The sequence below is a fragment of the Apus apus genome, chromosome 20 (assembly GCF_020740795.1).
Source record: "Apus apus isolate bApuApu2 chromosome 20, bApuApu2.pri.cur, whole genome shotgun sequence".
Lineage (NCBI taxonomy): Eukaryota > Metazoa > Chordata > Aves > Apodiformes > Apodidae > Apus > Apus apus.
In genome coordinates, this window is record NC_067301.1 from 8201703 (window position 1) to 8222153 (window position 20451).

General features: G+C 43.3%; 1 protein-coding gene across 5 annotated transcripts in view; it reads right to left on the reverse strand.

The window, feature by feature from the left end:
- Positions 1–20451, reverse strand: part of CAPZB (capping actin protein of muscle Z-line subunit beta) — a 73222-nt gene that overhangs the window by 26087 nt on the left and 26684 nt on the right. For 4 of the 5 annotated variants that reach the window (XM_051637542.1, XM_051637541.1, XM_051637544.1 and 1 more), the window contains exons 2-4: positions 19279–19368; positions 8188–8309; positions 1001–1114 (exon numbers count right to left, since the gene is read on the reverse strand). In XM_051637542.1, the coding sequence (XP_051493502.1) occupies positions 1001–1114; positions 8188–8309; positions 19279–19368 (326 nt within the window). Of the gene's footprint in view, positions 1–1000; positions 1115–8187; positions 8310–19278; positions 19387–20451 lie in introns of those variants that run through there. The other variant, XM_051637543.1, reaches the window with a different exon arrangement.

A 20451-nucleotide genomic window follows, 5' to 3' on the forward strand; every position in this document is an offset into this window, starting at 1 on the left:
GCACCAAAGTGTCCTGTGCTGACAGATGAGCTTATTTAGTCTGACTACACCACAAGCTTTCGTTAGCACTGTAGTAGCACAACGAATGACAACAAAGAATGTGTTTTAGCTCCATTTTTGGGTGACTTAAAGAAGCAATGAGGCTTGTTCACCTTTTATGTGGTTATTAGAGATGTCCAACCTGAAAGCATCCCATTACTGGATAAAGCTCTAAGTTCATTTTGCTCTGCAACACACACTTGCAGTACTATTTCCATCCTATCACTGCTCAGGAGACCACAGTCTAGGAAGAAGACAGCTAAACCTGATCACATCTCAAGACCTTGGATATGAAGGCAATGCAAGAACAGAGCAGTCCCACCTTTTAGAGAAACCATTCAACTGACAAGTCACCCAGACAGTTTCCTATTGCTGCTTCAAAAAAAGACACTGCCTGATCTACCTTACACACCCATTAACTCCTTTGCTTTACACCTCTCTTAATGAGACAGAGACTAAAACAAGCATCACAAAAGGGCCCTTGCAGCTGCAGTACCTCAACCCCCACACAACTGCTGCACTTCACTACATCAGAGCCTGTCATTTTACTGGAAGACATGAAAACTGCTGCTACAGATATTTTTAAAGACAGAAGAGTCTTGAGGGAATGGAAAAGGCAAACGGTTTAAGACTGAACTTAGGCAAGATCAAAGAGAACACAGGTCATTTCAGGACAAAGAAGCCATTAATCTGTTAAAGGGGGGAAGAGAGGCTGGAAAGCATCTCAGCATCTGCCTTTAGCATCAGCTGACAAATCTGATCATGTTTTCATATTGTGAAATCCCAGAGGATACACTTCCCAACAGCAGAGCAGCAGCTGCCCACCCTTCTTCCTCTGCTAGACACGCGGTGTCACTCCCAGGGGCAGTTAGTGGCCACAGTTTAGACTCATTGTGTGTCCTGATTGCCTGCTGAAGGAAACAAAGAGAGCAGAGGGCTCTGTAGGGTAGAACTGACATACAAGTCTCTGTACTGGTCAAAGGCATTGTTGGCTTCCACCTCCAGCTTGCGCAGGCGAGCAGATGGCATGGCACCGTCTTCCAGGGGAGGATCATATTTGTTACTCCATGGTGATCTGCCAAAGAGACAGGGAAAATGGAGACTGTTAGACACCAGGGACAAACTGCCAAAGGTTTGGGATTGGTGGGTCTGACCTGATCCTGCTAAAAAAATAAAGAGGTGCTGAGATATCATGTAATTGAATGGTTTGGGTTGGAAGGGACCTTCAAGATCATCTAGATCCAACCCCCTGCATGGGCAGGGACACCTCCCACCAGACCAGGCTGCTCCAAGCCCCATCCAACCTGCTCTTCAACACTGCCAGGGATGGAGCAGCCACAGCTTCCCTGGGCAACCTGGGCCAGGCTCTCACCACCCTCACAGCAAAGAATTTCCTCCTCATGTCCAACCTCAATCTCCCTCTTCCAGTATTAATCCATTCCCCCTCATCCCATCCCTCCCTGCCCTTGTCCCAAGTCCCTCCCCAGCTTTCCTGGAGCCCCTTCAGGCACTGGAAGCTGCTCTAAGGTCTCCCTGGAGCCTTCTCTTCTCCAGGCTGAACACCTCAACTCTCCCAGCCTCTCTCCAGAGCAGAGCTGCTCCAGCCCAAGGATCATCTCTGTGGCCTGCTCTGGACTCTCTCCAGGAGCTCCATGTCCTTCTTATGTTAGGCGCTCCAGAACTCTTCCTTATTACATAAATCTCTTCCTTCTTATACAAAATTGAGGTCTCAGCTGTGCCTGTTATTAAAATGATTTTCCTGCAAATACAAATAAATTGTGCAGTTTATTTGGGACCTGTTAATATTTGAGCCAAACACTTATGTCTGCAATCAAGGTCCAAGTTCTCCTCCTCTCCTTTTGCTTTGCAATAAACTCAACTTTCAGCATAACATTAGGAAAACATTTGAGCAGTTGGACAGATTTAACAGGGCCTGCAAAGCTGCAGGGTTTGCTGTGATTTCTGCAGGTGTGAAAGAAATTTGTGCTCTTAATGAAAGATTTGGTATTAAAAGATTAATGGAACTCTTCGCCCATCTGCTTGGGACTTTTACAATCCCCAGTCTGTAAACCTGCATTCTCCTGCTCATTTCCCCTGGGAATAACCAACCTACATATATCACTGCTAGTTGAAAGAAAGGTACCTCTACCCTTTACTAATTCACTTTTCAAAATGCTCCAGCCTACTGACACCAGGTCTTAATGCAGTCCATACACAAGGGCTTTCTCCTCAGCAGCCATTTGTTACTAATTTCTCAAAAAAGCACCTACTTTTGACATCTGTTTCATGCAAAGCACAAAAAACAGGCTCTGCTTCACCCTGCCTTTGAGCTTTCACAACACTTCACTCCTCTCTACCACGTCTGACTCCAAAGGTGAGACAGCAGGAAAAGCTAAATCATGACGTCATGTCCACTTGGAACAATGTTTTTCAGGTGGTTGCTCTTGTTTTAAAACAGTTGCTTCAAACTCAGTTGCTTTGGACAGAAGTAGACAGCCAGAGCAGTGTTTCTTTACCCAAGAGCTGCCTGAAATCTGGAAATGATTTGCATAATAATCACCACCAGTGCTATCTCTCCCAAATGCCACACAGCAGGCAGCACACACACCACCAAAGAAATTCAGACAGGATTCAGAATTCCTTCCAACAGACCTCATTGGAATAATGGAATGATCTGAGTTAGAAGGGACCTTCAAGATCATCTAGATCCAACCCCCTGCATGGGCAGGGACACCGCCCACCAGACCAGGTTGCTCCAAGCCCCATCCAACCTGCCCTTCAACACTGCCAGGGATGGGGCAGCCACAGCTTCCCTGGGCAACCTGGGCCAGGGTCTCACCACCCTCACAGCAAAGAATTTCTTCCTGATGTCCAAACTAAATCTCCCCTCCTCCCTTTTTAATCTGTTCCCCCTTGTCCTCTCCCTCCCTGCCCCTGTCCCAAGTCCCTCCCCAGCTTTCCTGGAGCCCCTTCAGGCACTGGAAGCTGCTCTAAGGTCTCCCTGGAGCCTTCTCTTCTCCAGGCTCAACACCCCAACTCTCCCAGTCTGTCTCCAGAGCAGAGCTGCTCCAGCCCAAGGATCATCTCAGTGGCCTCCTCTGGACCTTCCCCAGGAGCTCCATGTCCTTCTTATGTTAGGGACTCCAGAACTGGACTCAGCCCTGCAGGGTGGTCTCACCAGAGCAGAGGGGGACAATCCCCTCCCTGGCCCTGCTGGTTATGCTGCTGGTGACAACCAAGCAGGACACAGGTGGTTTCTGGGCTCCAGTGCACAGTGCCAGCTCATATTGAGCTTCTCATCCACCAACACCCCCGAGTCCTTCTCATGGGTGTTTTTGCTTCATTCTCCAACCAACCTGTAGTTGTGCTTGAGATTGTCCTGACTCAGGTGCAGAACCTTGTTTCAAATCCTTTTCTCTTGACTAAGACATTGACTATAGAAGGTGTTCTCAGTATTTCACTTATGTAAAAGGGCGTAAACATTTCTATCTCCAGACACTGTGGAGCACTTCAGTTTCTGATAACATGGCTTTATGGCTGCTAATCTGATGGCCTCTGCAAGGCAAGTCCCCACTGTCTGTCTTTGGAACAAGATGTTTTCCATCCTACAAACTTCAAGAGTTTCTGCATATTTTCTTTTCTGTGATTTGCAGTCATTCATTGAAGCCTAAAATGAGATGTTGTCTTGTTCAAGGGGTGACTAACACATTCCCCTTCGGTTTCCTGTAATACATTTAGAGAATTAGAACTAGTCAGATCTCTAGAAGAAATAACTATGATGGCCTTGGCATCCAATTAAACCATCTCTTGCTGCAAGGTTGTAAAACCTTTGGAGTGGATAATGACAGAAAAGAGATGATGCAAGCAGTCACTTGAAACAAAATCATCTTCTGCTTCTGCAATCCAGGGAGGACTTGCCAGCTGGGAGAGGCTCTTCCACTTGTGTTTTGCAAGGGTTTGGGTCTGACTTTGGACATGTAATGTCATTAGTTCTCTGTGAACATCTTGGCCCAAGTTTTCAGAAGAGAAAAGGAATGTCCCTACCTGTGCAGGGGGTTGGATCTAGATGATCTTTGAGATTCCTTCCAACACAAACCATTCCAAGATTCTATTAATCCCTCCCTACCAAAATAGCTGATTTATTCTGAGGTCTGTAGACAAAAGCAATTAAAATACCTGAACAATACAAGCTGCAACCCTGGAGTGGTATGATGAAGTTTCAGGGGTTTGCTGCCACTTTGAATGCAATTTCTCATGTTTTTATTCTAATACCTTAGTTTGAAAACAGTTTGAGATGCCCCCCCTTTTTTTGCATTGCCAGGCTTTTCTTAATGGCTGTAGTGCCCGTGGCAGAGCTCCAAATACTTAATGAAGAATCCCAAAGCTCATAGTCCAGAACCCTTTATGAATATTGCATCACCTAGCTTTTATTCTTTACTCCTAAAAAAGGGGGCTGTGAAGTAATGGCCACCATTCATCTTCTGTCCTGGGTTAACAGCTCAGCCATTCTGCTTCTGCTGGTTATGGTTATGAGGGTGACATCTCTGGCTCTCCTTGCACCTTCGGTGTCATAACTTGCATTTTTAGCGCTAACAACTGGGACTGATATACACGAAGAATTTGACTTTGCTTTGTGCAGATTTGCAGTAGTGTTTTACATTCATCTGGCCAGAATGTTGCAAGAATTCTATTTAAAAATAGAATTCCAGAAAATAGTTAAATATTTGCAGGCCAATCATTGCAGAAGCTTGCAAGCTTATAAATTATTCTAGTTTAATTGGTTTCAATTGCTTTGAGCTGCAGGAAAGACTGATCTAGACTGAAAGCATATCTGTCTGTAGATGTTTTACACAGGGAACATGCTGAGAAAATCATTGTCTCCCAGGAATAGGAGGAGGAGGCTGAAAATGGATGCAAAATTTGCCAGAGCATCTGGATTGTGGCTGAGTGTAAATCTTAATGAGTGATTTTTTTAAAAATGTAGCCTACTGCAGTGGGCCAAGAACTAAGAAGGTCTCTAAGGTGAAGTGTTCACTCAGGTTTTTGAGGGTATTAGTCTAACTTTGAAAGTCTGTTTAGCCTTCTCCAGAAGAGCCTGGAGGTGCCTTTTAAAAGCATTTGTGCATTAAATTTGTATGTCTAAGCTGGTCAGATCTATGCCAGAAACTATATACATTTAAATTGTTCTGCATCAACTAGAATAGGGTTTTCTAGCTGCTGCCCTTCATGAGAAGTGTTCGTGCAGCTGCATCCTCTCTGGCAGATGCAGGAGAAAGGATGAGATCCTGTATTTCTGGTGGGTCTGTCAGGAGTTGCTTCCTCACTGAAGTTATGATCCACTTCTTGCATCCCCTTGCACCTCTTCAGGCTGTTAACATGAGCATCTATCACACAAGAACCTGGAAAAGGCACTTGTTAAACAGTCTGGTAACATGCTGCAATAATTAATAACACACCCTCCCCGGGTGCCTCTTAATTAGTGCATGGGGCAGCCCTTTCTTTCAGGCTAGTTTCATGCTTGACCACCAAATTTGCTCCTTCCTTTTCTGAGAAGGTATTTTAAACAGTTAGGAGGAATCAGGAGGACTTCAGGTTTTTAAATCACTTTGAAATTTTCAGGACTTAGTAATGAAGGTTCAGAAAAGCTGTTTCATTTGTTGGTGTGGAATAGGCATAATATATTAATTGCTGGCATTAAAGAATGCTGTTCTTGAAGGCTTTTGGTTCAAGCCTGCTGGATTGAAGTGATTCTTCCTTCTGGAATTGATTTGTCTCAGCTCTGTTTTGGGGAGTGAATTCCTTCCTTCAGCAGAAAGGAAAAGCCTTTGAAAACCAAGCAATACTAAAATGTGCATGTGTTAATCCATTCTGTGCCTGTGTTCAGACACTGCTGTTCATACCTCATAAAGTCTGAAGTTGTTACTGGGAAGTGGCTCTTTAGACTAATTTAACCCGTTAGACCAAAACCTAGGAGGAGTTTTCTGTGCTTTTAAAACCTTTTGATATTTCCACAAAGGTTTTTCAGAACAACAGGCTTGATTAAAAGTCCCAAGCAACATTATTCCCTGGCTGCAACATGCTCCATCCCCAATTACTGCTCATTTCAAACTAAACACCAGTTTTCTTCTTATTGGAGAGGTTGCTAATTGCATTTCTTGTCCTGTTAATCCAAGGATTTCAAAGCTTTCTGTGGACAGCTGAGTCTTGTGCTACTCTGACAGGAAAGGCAGAGCAAGGTAGTCAGACCTGCTCACTGGGAATTATGTTTTATTAGGTTGGGCTTTTTTTTAAGTGACTTTACATTTTGACTGGAAATCAGCTTTGGAAAAAAAGCTGCAGCAGAATGTTTGGCTGTTCAGGTGGTAATTCCACCAGTTTTCAGGGCCAGCACACAGGGAAATTATTATCCTAATGCTTAACCCATCACAGTTTGTTTTCCTTCCTCATATTTAGACAGGCTGGATTTTCTCCATGTTGAACATGGATCAGACCACAAGGTAGATTTTTTTGGAGTCTCTCTTGGATCTTCATATATAGATAATTTTAATTTTCATCATATTGTTTCACTGATGTGGGAGCAGCCTTTTGTGCACATGTTCTCACAGGCTGTTCTGCAAGTGCTCCTGGGGTAACAAAGCTTTGTGGAGAATATCAAACAGCCACTGAATCCACACTGTGAAGACAGAGCTTTTATTAATGTTTTTTCCTTTTATATAAGGCTTCAAGGTCCCTGACTTTGTCGATATTGCTACTCTTAAGTAGGTTTGATCAGTCTATGAAATGGAATCCTTATGGAGAATTTGGTGCCAAGAACAGTAAAACCTGTTAGCTGAAACAAAAAACACGTCCTTTTAGGGAAATTAGAAGTCTGACTTTTGAAATTGAAGTGCTTGTCTGTCTGTCTTCAAATAACCTCCATGGAAGTTTTTTAAGTGTGGTGTGAGTACTGTTCCACAAAGGAAAAAATACAGGGCTGTGTTAAGAAGGGGTTTTTAGGTGAAGTCACTGCTGGCTCTGATTGTACTGGGTTGAAAATGCCACAGTCTCCTCAACTAGAAGAATCTGTGTGACTTGGCTTCCCTTAAATCCTATTCCAGCAGAAGGCATCTAATGTTGACAATTAAAATATCGTCACCATGGCTTCTGCATGAGTCCTCTGCTCACTGACTTCCTCATACATGAGGAATGACCCACATGTTACTTCCTGTAATGCATGATGGAGAAACACAGAGCTCTCAAAATTTACAGAAAATAGATCTATATATTTTTTAATCAGCTTTTAAAAATTTAGTAGAGAAAGAAAAAGTAAGTGCATCCTAATGAATGCTGCTGATTAGGTAGCAAGATGCTTCTGCAGTGCCTGGCAGATGAACCCTGACTTGGTTTTTGCAAAATACCTGGTAGCAAGATCAGTGAGGATTGACTCAAAGAACGTGGCAACTTGAGTGTGGGAGATGATTCTCCCCTATACTCAGTTCTTGTGAGATCCCATCTGGAGAACTGTGTCCAGTTCTGGAGCCCCCAGTATAAGAAGGACAAGGAGCTCCTGGAGAGAGTCCAGAGGAGGCCACTGAGATGATCCAAGGGCTGGAGCAGCTCTGCTCTGAAGACAGGCTGGGAGAGTTGGGGTGTTCAGCCTGGAGAAGAGAAGGCTCCAGGGAGATCTTAGAGCAGCTTCCAGTGCCTGAAGGGGCTCCAGGAAAGCTGGGGAGGGACTTGGGACAGGGGCAGGGAGGATGGGATGAGGGGGATGGATTAAACACAGGAGGAGGGGAGATTTAGTTTGGACATCAGGAAGAAATTCTTTGCTGTGAGGGTGGTGAGACCCTGGCCCAGGTTGCCCAGGGAAGCTGTGGCTGCCCCATCCCTGGCAGTGTTGAAGGGCAGGTTGGATGGGGCTTGGAGCAACCTGGTCTGGTGGGAGGTGTCCCTGCCCATGCAGGGGGTTGGATCTAGATGATCTTGAAGGTTCCTTCCAACCCAAACCATCCTATGATTCTATGAAACAGCCCCAGCTTCATCACCAAGAAGAGCTTAACATGATTTAATTTCTTTTTCTGGCTGAGAGGGAGAAGGGGCTGCAACACTTGTATGTAGCTCTCATTCACAAAGTAAACCAGGCAGTTCCTTGCTTGGATATGAACTCACCTGTATGAGTCCCCATCTCTGTTGTAGTCACACAATAGATAGTCTTTTCCTACCACTTTGTCTCGTGCAATCTTCAAGGGCTGATCAACAGAGGAGAGGAGGTCTTCACAGAGGCTTGGGACCTGATGGTTTGGAGAAAAACAACAGAGAGGGAAGAGAGGGTGACACACTAAGGTTAAAAGAGACTTGCAACCCTAAGAACAGCTTTTGTTATTGATAACCCACATTATGTCCCAAAGCCAGAAACCCTTCAAAAAAAAAAAAAATCAAGTTGCACTGAAGTTACAACACAACGTTCTATTTCCACCTCCAATAATTACCTAACCACTAGTGTGGTCCCCAACACTTCAATATATACATTCTCCATAGTACTTCTGGCCAAGGAGGGCAAGTAAAGCAATTGTTGAGGACTAATGAATAAAGGTAAAATATTTACAGTGGAGTGGAAATGAGGGAGCTGCTAAAAGAACACACCATCCCAATGCTGGAGTGGATTTTTCACAAGCTCCTACTCTGGGTAAAGTTGAGAATAGTTTCCAGGCAGCTGGCCAAACGTGACCATGTTGGCTAATAAAAATATGCCTGTGTCTGTGTGAGTGCACATATAAAATCCAATCCATCTCCTACACAGGTAGCTCAGAAGGGATTGCAATCCCACCTGTCTCCCTGCACTGTGTGTGGAGAAGGACTCCAAAATCTGCTGTTAAGGTGGCAGGGAGACTTTGCAAAGAGACCAGATGACATTTTGCAGCATGAAGCTAATGTGAATGCAAGCTCAAGCAAATCAAGCAAATTCCAGCCCATGGCCTCTTGTTCTGGAGCTGAGAGCAGCCCTGATACCAATATCAACATTCCTGTACTGCAGGCTTTGGTTGTGCTAGCCAGGATTCCTCCAGGAATCCAATTTCTACCATAGATACTTTAAGGTACTGTGTCCCAATCCAGCTGAGGGACAATCAACAAATCATTCTTCAAGCTATTATTAAACAATTAGTGTATTCCATGTTTCTCTTGGGAAAAGCCACCCAGATTCTACTGCAATGGACTAAAGGAAAAGGCCCTTTCACAAGGAAAGTTGGAAAAGCAGCAGGATACAGGACAATTAGTAAGTTATTGAATATAGTAGTGACATTGACAACATGCTAATAAAGGAGATAAAAGCAATAACCAATGTGAAATCTCTTCTGTGTTTCATTCCATGTTGTAGAGATTAAAAACCTGGTTTAGAACATGAAGACAAAAGGCAAGCGAGGGTAAAATTAATCATGAAGTGATGAATTCATGACTCAGAAGAACTTAAATGGGGAGGGAGTGAGGAATAAAGAAAATAAAGAAATGTGCTTTCTTCTCTCCAAGCCATTGATTTAGTGAAGTGATTGGTAGGATTTCAAAAGGAAAGAAGCCTAGAGAAGAAAAAAAACAAATCAGGAGTGCAACAGCTCCCAAAAGCATCAGCACAAACTATTTTAATGCATTAGATGTGACATGAGAGATCAAACTGCATGAAACTAAAAGGTTCCTGATCCCAAGTACAAGGCAATTAAATACAGAGGATATTACGTCAAAGTAAGCAGGGACAAACATAAAACAATGTGACTGCAAGAGACCAAGAAACCCAGAAAGGCCAAAGGACAAAATAAAATGTGGTCAGTAAGAGATGCAACACCTAACCCACACCATCACCTCATCAAAAATTAAGAGGAAAACCAAGAAATGGTTGGTAAAGTTAGTGACAGTGCTGAAATAGCTGAGATGTTAGTTTGAGGCTTTTTACTTTGGTCTCTACACAATGTCATGTGGTGATGAGTGATAACCAAAGAGCCCAAATTGAAGGGCAGGTAAGTATACAAAGCTGGATCCTTCTCATTGGTGTTCAGCATTTGATGCTTGGAGGCCTGGCTGAAGCAACCTCAAAACCATGACTGAGTAAATAAAAGTGGAATCCAGGAACTTTTAGGAAATCCAGCAGCTTTTAGGAAAATCTTCACTTCTTCTGAAAACAGACAACCCTAATACCCCACGGAGCTGATACAAATCAGCAGTGTCGTGGCCCAAGTTAAGCGAAATGATGCATCTGTGTTCATGAGCCCATCTGGTTCCACTTTGTCTCTTCCTTCACTTCTCCATTAGCTGTTAATTTTAGGCTGATTCTCCAGGCAGAGAGCAACTGGAGAGGACTGCTCCCATTTCAGATGCACTCAGAACAAGATCCAAAGCACCTCAGCATTAAAAGCCCTGCCCTGTGTTGCTCCTAAGAGGGATCAGCTGAATATATTCCTCCTTCCCGGCTGCTCCCTGGCCAGCTGCCCATCAGCAGAGAGATAAGGGGCTAGGAACAGGCTCCTCACTCTGACGTGTTTAGAATGAGTAACAGTGATGAAAACCGGATTTGGAGAAAAGTGGAGTTTTTCCCAGATTCCATTTTTGTTGAATTTCTTTGGGAAAAGCCCAAGGCTACGTGCAGCAAGGGAGCACGAGAGCTCTCGCTGTACAGTTCTTCAAACTCAAATATACATACAAAGCATTTTCAAGAGAAAACCCAAACTCAGGACAGTCAATTCCCCTCAGAGAGTCTCCTAAAAAACCATCTGAGTCCAAGATCCTTTCAAAAATCCCCACAAATTAACTTTCCACATACCCAGTATGGTGTTTCCATATTGCTCTGTGGGAAAACATCATCTCACACTGACTAGAAGGAACTTTTAACACATTGTTACACCAAAATAATAGGGTTTATATCATTTATTACAGCAACTTTCAACAGCTTCCCTTCTAAGAATGAATTTACAAGATTTAGCCATAAAGGTCCTCCTCTTCTATATTATACAGCTGTTTGTAAGGCAAATGTAGCAATCTGAACAAGGCAATTTGTAGCTTTAAACAGTTTATGAACCTATTTGATTCCTTCTGAATTTAGGTCCTTTGCATTTTAGACCAGGCTATTATAATATATTCAGCACAGCCAGGCCAACAAATATTTTTAACTATATTATCTTTCCCTTAATTCTCCCCCATGTCCAGTATTGAACCTTCCTGAAGCATTTCAATTACTTTTGTGCACGATTCTGAATCTTGCAGAATCCAGTTGATATTTAGCAAGAAAACATTCCAATCTTCTGATCCCAGCAGAGACAGCTCAGTCTAGAAGATCAATCCTCTGCTTTTTCAGTCTGAAAAAGTGGATTTGCATCAACTTTTCTACTGGCTTGTTCTATGTCAACTAGAGAGCCAAAATCTACGTAGGTGCCTCAGGTTGTGCCTCCAACATCTATGATACAGTGAACTTAAATTGAAGAATATTAATAAATCCACTCCCCTAGGCCAAAGGCTGAAATGCCAAAGCAGGGATTTTGTTCCATTCATCACTGCACTGTAAACATCGGATGAAAACACTTGATGCTTTGAGGATTGTTTTATAAGCAAAGGCTGGGCGTCCATCTTTATTTTGACACAAGTTTCTCCCATTCTCTAAGCAGTGGAAGGTCAAATTCAGACTACAGTCTTAACCTTGTATCTTTAGCTAGAGGCCATCATTAATTTAATTTGGTGCCCAGAGTAGTCTGGACCCTAATGAACCCAAGTTTCCACAAATAAGCACTCAATCATCTCTTATGGTGGTTGTACGTGCAGTCGTGGAGCGAGACCACCCTCAATGTCAATCAGAAAAGAAAAAGAGGAATCTCTGGGGGTCCAGACTCAGCTGTTCAGCCTGGAACTGAACAGCAGCATCATTCAGAGGCACCAACCATGCAACAGGGCACTGTGGTTGGGGGATTATTTTTTTTTTTTTTCCAAGGAGATATACAATGAATGTGTAGTCCAGAGGAAAGAAAAACTGAATGAAAACCGAGTCCAGCACAGTGTCCTGCATGTTGAACAAGGATTCTGTTGTCCTGTGTAACAGTATTCTCCAGCAGAGCAAGCCAGGTATGTGGACAGTGTTTTAATTAAGTCAACTGCTCTGCTATCAAGACAAATAATCACTTGTGCCAAAGATGAAACCCTACACTTTTGGAGTAGCCAACCTAAGAATCCTTCTTGAATCACTTTGTTGGTTAAAGGAACTTCTTATCAACTAAATCATTGTTTCTGAATTATTTTTCTTTTTTAAAATATGATTAAACAAGCATCTAAAAAAAAAGGTTAGAGGAAACAAAGTGCTTCAGCTCTTCTTGTTTTACACTCACTCCCCATCCTTGCTTTGATCCTGCTGCTTGAATTGCATCAAATTCTGCACCTTATGTATTCGGGGAAGTTAATAACTTTGGCTTGTTAGCCACTCAGCTGGAGGTTGTTGTTTTCTTCTAAAGCCTTGACTGAAATGAATCATGGTTACAATTGAACCAGCAACATTCTTAGTGTAAGGCTCTGTGCTTGGAAATAGCCTTTTTCCATGTTTATTCAGAGGTCAGCATGTACTGACCTCCCCAGGAACCTTACGCACTGGAAAATTATGCTAAATGCAGTAAAATTAAGGATGAAACACATTTTTCCTTCAAGAATCAGAAGGAAGCTGAAGCAAGCTTCAAAGGTTTAGCAAAGAAGGCACCCAGAACCATGTGTCTTTTGAATTTGTGCCTATAACATGCAGGTACCCAAATACACATGTGACTAGAGCAGTTTTTAATTAAAAGCCACATCCAAATGGGAAAGCAAGTATTTTAATTGCATGTGAATTCTTAAGACTTGATTTTTCTGTCTTAAGACCACTCACGTCATTACAGAAGCGGACAAAACTACTGCCCACATCACTTGGGGAAATCAAATCCAAAGAAGAGCCCATGCAAGTTACCCAGCCCTCTTGCAAAATAACCATTTTGGCATACTAAACCAACCCCCCCAAAGCCTGGATTCCTCCCCTCTGAGCCAGCATCTAATAAAATATTATTATTATAATTTTTCTGAGTCATTCCCCAGCCTCAGAATTTCCTGTTCCTGCAGAGTACAGGCACAGCCTAACGGATGTTGTGGAAACTCAAGAAGGAAGCCTGGCTCCACACATCTTGGGCCTAAAACCACGAGTAAAGTCACTCCCACAAATCCACACATTGCTAACCTTAATTTGATCCATCAGATGTCCAAGGGCCACACATTCATCAAGCTTTGTTTATTAAATGACACTTAAATGGATTTTTGTGTTCAAGACAGATGTAATTGACACTGAGAACAGCTCAGCTTTATTCCAAGTATTTGTACTGAATCCCAGCACTGCAGGAATTAGCAAAAACCAAAAGAAAACCCATCAGCTTTTCTGGGAAAAGGCAAACGTTGACAAGACTGCAGATCTAAGTTGGTCTAGTTAGCAATTATGTTAAGTGCAGCATTTTTCAATTCAGCTGGAGGAACTACATCTAAAAAAACTCTGAAAGGTGACCACTCTCCATAAAACTTGGCTTTCTTCCTGCAGTTTGCTGGATAAAATAGGGCTTTTTGCTCAGTTCAGCATTCTGTAGCTAGCGTGAGGAACAAAAGCTAGCCATCTGGCAGGCACAACCAGAGTGCTCTAGACTTTGACTAGTGACCTGCAGGTTAAGGCTCCTGTATCTCATTACCAGCCACAAGTCCCAGGAGTCATCACAGCATATCAATATCTTGGGAAGTCTTGACTATTTGTGTCAAGAGTCCAGCTGGTGTTGGAGATATCCAGCTACAAGGAAGAGATATGCAGAGGCATGGCCTTTCAAGGACTGTTTCTATAGCCTTGCTTTCCCCCCCATCTTTAAAAAAGGTTGTATAGGTTTCTGATTAGGATTTAAGCTCATCAGGTGATCCCCACACACACCCCTTTAGATATTTAAGCAGACATTTTAAGGATCTCTAACAGGGCATGGCAGGAGCCTGGATGAAAGAGGCCAAGTTCAGGCTTAAAAAGAGTAAGTGAATATGAAGCCAGAAGTGAAATTAACTCCTACAATCCTACAAGTGGAGCTGCGAGCTCTACGCCAAGCACCACATTAACAATTTACATCTATTAATTGCTATCTCAAATTACCATCAAGATATCTAGGGTAAATCTTTTCTAGCTGGAAAAGCTCCTGCTTGCAGCCATTCCCCACATGGACAACTGGCTCTCAAAACCCATACATTTCTTGAGAGCCAGAGCCCCTTTCCTTAGCCAGTAATCCTTGCACTGGAAGCCTGGTTGGCTGCTGGTTTCCAGCCTATCCCACAGGTCAATGATTCCAAAAAGAAGAGCAGGGCAAAAGCTCAGCTTTGAGACCACAAGGCTGTCAATGCTCTTCTGCCTCCACTCTTTTCTTTTAAGTCTTCACTGGGTCTGATGTATTCTTTTTTTTTCCAACACCTTCCACCCTCACTAGATGTTCAGCTGGCCATCTGCATTCAATTATTGTATCTTTCTCCTCAATTCTGCTCAGGCTCTTGGGCTCGAAACACAAAAAGCTCCAGTCACATTCTCATGTTCTTTATGGCCTGTGCAGCCCAAGCAATGCAGTTTTCCTGCAGATAAATCCTCCAGCTTCATATATCTCCAGTTACTAAAGGCATGCAAGCAAAATTCAGACTTGCCTAAAGGCGCAAGAGCTACAATGAAGCAAGGGCCTGAATAGTGTTCAAATGTTTCTGAATCACAAGTTGATCTATTATTTTTTAATTCATCACTCTGGGACTTTCCAAAAAGTAACACATTCTACCAAAAATATTTAAGATTCTCCTGTGATGAGAAAGCAAAGATGATTACCTCCCAAATCTTTAACTGCAAGCAGAGTCTTGAAAAATAACCAGTAAGGTTACTGACTGCTGTCTCTGTAAAAGAACTCTAGCCTTAATTCTTCCATGGCAGCATAACTTGATTCTCTATTTCAAGAAAGCTTTCACTTTGGAGAATAAATTGACTATTTTTTTTTAATATCAGTCTTGCTAGCAAAAGCATGGAAGGAAGTGGTGGCTGTGAGAAAACTCTACTGTCCTGGTGAGTCTTTTGGTCCATTTTGTGAGGATGATTCCCTGTCCCCACTTCATGGCAGCCACCCGACTTTGCTGAGTCAACGAGACTTTACCTCTCATTTATGTGATAAACACTCAGGCAAAAATCCAAATTAAACACCCAGCAGGAAACTTGTACTTGAAAAAGCAACCTGCTTAACTTTACCAAGATTGAGAGCATATCAACTTCCATACTCAGGTCAAAGCCATCAAGACAATCCAATCACAGACCCTCTATTTGCTTCACATGGCCCATGAACACCATAAATCTAGCTTCCATCTACCACCTTTCCCAGAGATGCACCCCTCTAAGACATGTCACTGCAAAAAACAACCCAGAAGGATTCTGGAGGGTCTCACTCACCTCCCCTGTGTGCTGCCAAGGTGTCCCAGGAAGAGATCCTCCACAGCAGCACTACCTGATGCCTTCTTTGGGGTTCCTCTTGGAAATAACACAGCCAAAATTACCTGGGGACTGATTGAACTTACCTCAGGAGAAAGGAAGCGATTCCCTCAGATTGTCCTGATATTTCAGACCTTTTAGCCACTCTGAAATGAGCCCTACCAGCTTCCTTCACACCATTCAGCACGGTTTCCACCAGCCCAAACAAGATCTCCTTCTTAACTGACACCCAGAAACATTCCCACCCAGAAAATACCCTTAATATTCTCCTTTCAGCAAGTGATGAGGATAGATGTGATTCACAACTGACTTCTAAACAGCACAGTAGAGCAACAGCAGCAACTTCTGGACAATTTGAGGCAATAAGGAGGTGAAACTATTTATTCTACACAATTAAAATCTGTATTAATGTCACAAGTGCTGTCACTTGGTGTATCCTCATAAATCCATTTAAGAGCAGTATATGCACCTTTACAGCTCCTCTCACAGGAGCTGCTACAGCTCAGACTTGGCTGACAAGGAGATGCCCCAAGGCTTCAGTTACCCCAGTTTTCTGAGGAGCTACATGGATATTTATTCTAATTTAAATTTGTTGCCCTTAAAAAAGTATGTGTCTACACTAAACCCGTTTTTTGGGGGGAGATTTAGAAGTCTTGTACATTTTGACAGCCTCCAAGCAGTCTATTTACACACAATGATTAACTGAATTCCAACCAGAGCATTCCATGTCAATGCACATCACCAGCACCACGCACAGCTTCTTTCAGGCAGGACTTCTCGAGTCCTGTGATTGACAAGGTCTCTAATGAGCTCTAATTGAAGACTCAGGCAGCCTGAAAAATGCAACAACAGATGTGGCAGAAGGGCAAACCACAAGCTGCTTTGCTAATGAATGAAAAGTGTCTTGTCTGATGAGGGCCAGTGACCCAAAAGTTCTCTTCTTCCACCCACCCTGTTACTTCACGTTCAAGTTTGGATCCCTTCCCTTGGCAGCCCAACACTTGGGGGCAGTCATGTACAGTCCTGAACATGTTCCATCCACTCCTGTTGGCACCAAGATGCTCTTTTATTAAAAAGTAGCAGCAGAGAATGGCTTTGACAGAGCAAGAGGGATCTCAGGGAGGGAACCTGGTGTGTTTATCCTTCCCAGCAGGAATACAAGCCTCAGAAGGAGATGTCAGTTTCTCCCAACATTAGGAGTTTAGTTAAAAACATGAGGGGTTTTTTACATACAAAGGGACATTTCTAAGCGATCTTCACCTCCTTTCAATGGATCTTGAGCAAGCAGCAAAACAGTGGCTACACTCATCAGTCTGGAGATAATCCAGTCAGAGTAGTCAGGGTTTAAAGGGATCTCTGAAGATCATCTAGTCCAACCTCACTGGGTAGAAGAGGATCACCTACAGTAGATCCCACAGGAACATGTCCAGATGGGTTTGGAATGTTTCCAGAAGACTGTGGCAAGCTGAGCTACAAGCAGACTTCAAGTTCTAACCTGTGCTTCACACTGAAAAAAATTACACTGGCCTCTGCTCCAAGTCTACTGCAGGATGGCACTGTAATGAAGCAAGGACACCAAGCACAAAGGAAGCAGAAGTTAAGGTGACATCTTCTATAATTCTGTCCCAACTTAAACGAACCTACTCATGCTCATCACACATTTGAGTCTGACCTTTTGCTTCAAGGATGTTATTGTCTGGTAATTGTACAGGAAACAGAATATAAACGTCAGCTGTAAAGGTTTGGATGAAACTTGCCAAAAAAGGTCAAAAAAATACTTGCTTGGGTCTGGCTTATGATGTTTTTGGAACTACTACAGGTGGCAGTGCAGACACTGCTCTTGTCTAACCAGAACAGTCTGGTGAAGGTCAGGCTAAGGGTGGCTGCAGAAGAGGTCTGCAGATGTCTCAACAATACAGAAATCATACTGATGTAACAAATTATTTCATCTCTACCCCAGTGCAAGGACTGCAGTGGGAACTACACAGACCCTCCTTCTAACCAGCCTCATTCAAACTGGTCTGTTTCATGTTACACTTTCAATATGAAAAGAAGCCCAGTGAGCGTGTGGCTGATGGAAAGCATGTAGAGCACTAATGAGCACCATCCAAATGTCATTCCAACATTCAGAGGTAACCAGCAATTTTCTGAGTCATTAAAAAAAACCCTCCTACCAATTATACTGTGGAGCTCAACGTAGCTCCCCAAACAACTCCTTGTTTCCAGTGGTCCTTGGAGCTGCTCAAACCCCGATATCCTTTCAGTCCTCCAAATTTCATCAGAAAACCAAGCATGTCACCTCAGATCACATCAATGATTCAGTTATTCTGTGTCCTACCTCCAGCAACAGCCACAAAAATGATGCTTTAAGCTGCCAAGAGTTTTGGTGGCACAGATGTAGCCAATTACTAAATGGTTTCAAGAAAGAGAAATAATCCCTTCCTGCAGGGAATAATTTCTTTCCTGACCCACAAGAGCTTTACCTGTATCTTGGCTTCTGTAACTGAAGGCAGTATTTAAAGAGATTTTGAGAAATTTAAGTCAGCCACAGCTTTTTGGACCACGGGACTCCTCCTCCCTAGTTTGCTAACACCAGGTTCAATACCACTTAGGACCAGAGCTCCTCAACTAATCTTCTCCCCAGCAAGCAGCTCCTTTTCTGCACACAAAGATGACAAACAGCTTGGACACAATTTAACAATTAAGGGGCACTGTTAAAATAGCTGCTGTGTGAAGAACCATCAGATTTTTAGGGTCTCCCAGAAAAGGTTTGTCAGCACCCTGAATAAAATGCAGACCTGCCACAGAAAAGGGGTGTAATTTTCGCTACTGGGAAGAGGAAAGACTTGGTGCAAAGGTCTAACTGCCCTGCCCCAGTCTCAGGGATCACTCTGCAAAAATTTAGAAGCTTAAGTTAGAAATAAGCCAAATATTTAGACTGGACAATAGAAATATACTTTCCCAGCCATCCATATAGGATGTTCTGTACAGATTAAATCCTTGTAAGTTACTCCAGAGGCCGCACACTGTTTTCAGGGACAGTTGACTCCACCTGGCTTATTAGAACCCAACTGTGCATCCCAAGATGTGCAGCTAAATCCTGTGCAACTAGAAATGAGCATAAGTATCCCTCTGCAGTTAGTTTCCCTCACTAGCCATTTATAGAAGGAAAAGAAAATGTTTTAGGGACAAGCAGAAAACAGGCACAAGATGGTTGGACAGAGATTTATATATTTTTTTAGCTAGGCACTGGACTGCAGAATACCTGATATTGCATAAATTATAAATAGGTTTGGGTGTTCTCCAGTGCTCTGACATATTCTGTCTTTGAAGCCACAGCACATTCACTGCACCTACTGCCCAAGCCCTGGGTCAAACTAGAAACAGGCAGGTAGTTTATCAGGAGTACAAGGGCAGGCATCAACCCTCTATTAAATGTTCCAAATTACTTTTACTAAACAGTCACCTCCAAATTGGTGATGATTTAATCAAGAAAGCTGCTAATGACCCTTCATCCGAAAGCCTGTCCATGTATACAGAGTAATTTGTACCTGTTGGCTTGTGCACAATAAACACGTAGATTCCTGACATTGTTTGGGCAATCGCCTGTGTTCTTCAACCAAAAGACAAGGAAAGAAACAAAACACCACACCTCTGAGATGCTTCAGAAAATGTTCTTACATACCAGATCTTTGCCACACCCAGGACTTGGCCATTACTTGGTCAGAGCAGCCAATACTCACCAAGTCAATGAGGTCACTGAGATTCTTCTCTATCTGCTGGGGAGGCAGACGCCTCATCAAATCCAAGGCACAATCCAGCTGCTGGTCACTCTGCAGAAACAAGAACATCCCTGGGTCACGAATGCACAGGTAGCACATCCCAACCACACACACAGGAACTGCAGTGCTTGCTGACTGCTCTGATATGAGAGAATTTCTGGGTCTAAGCAGCAGCATGTTTTTTACTCATACAAACAGATTTCAATAACGTTCAGTACCATTTTTTGTTCATTTGGTATTGGAAAAAGTGTTCTAGACTGTGAGTCATAAAATTATGGAATGGTTAAGGTTAGAAGGGACCTGAAATACCATCTAGTTCCAACCTCTGTGCTATGGGAGGTGTCCCTGCTCACCAGCCCAGGCTGCTCCAAGCCCCATCCAACCTGCCCTTCAACACTGCCAGGGATGGGGCAGCCACAGCTTCTCTGGGCAACCTGGGCCAGGGTCTCACCACCCTCACAGCCAAGAATTTCCTCCTCATGTCCAACCTCAATCTCCCCTCTTCCAGTTTTAATCCATTCCCCTCATCCCATCCCTCCCTGCCCTTGTCCCAAGTCCCTCCCCAGCTTTCCTGGAGCCCCTTCAGGCACTGGAAGGTGCTCTAAGGTCTCCCTGGAGCCTTCTCTTTTCCAGGCTGAACACCTCAACTCTCTCAGCCTGCATGGAGAGAGATGGATGGATTTAAGATCATGGTGTCACATTGCCAATTTAACCCCCTGCTGTTGATGGAAAGCAGTCCAGCCCTCACCTCACCAAAAAACATTCATATGTTTCTGCCAATGTTTAATGCATTTTTATTTTTTTTCCACGCTATCTCATTAATCTGGGTTAGGGAACTGAAAGTTCCTTCTCCTGAAGCAGTTTTAACACTTCCTCAATTGCACTGTGACATTCAGCTTCAGACAACCAGCATCCAAGACAAATTCTGTTCCAATACAGAGCACACTGCCCCTCCTTCAGCTTTATCAGAAAAACAAAACACACACACAAAGTATGATCCATTCTTTCCTTTTTGCTACAAACAGGCATCAACTGCTGCCTGTATCCGGGAAACCAGGGACTTCAGTTATTTTGAGAAACCACAGCAACACACTCCAACAGGGTTTATTGCAGCTGGCTTCATGTCCAATTCTG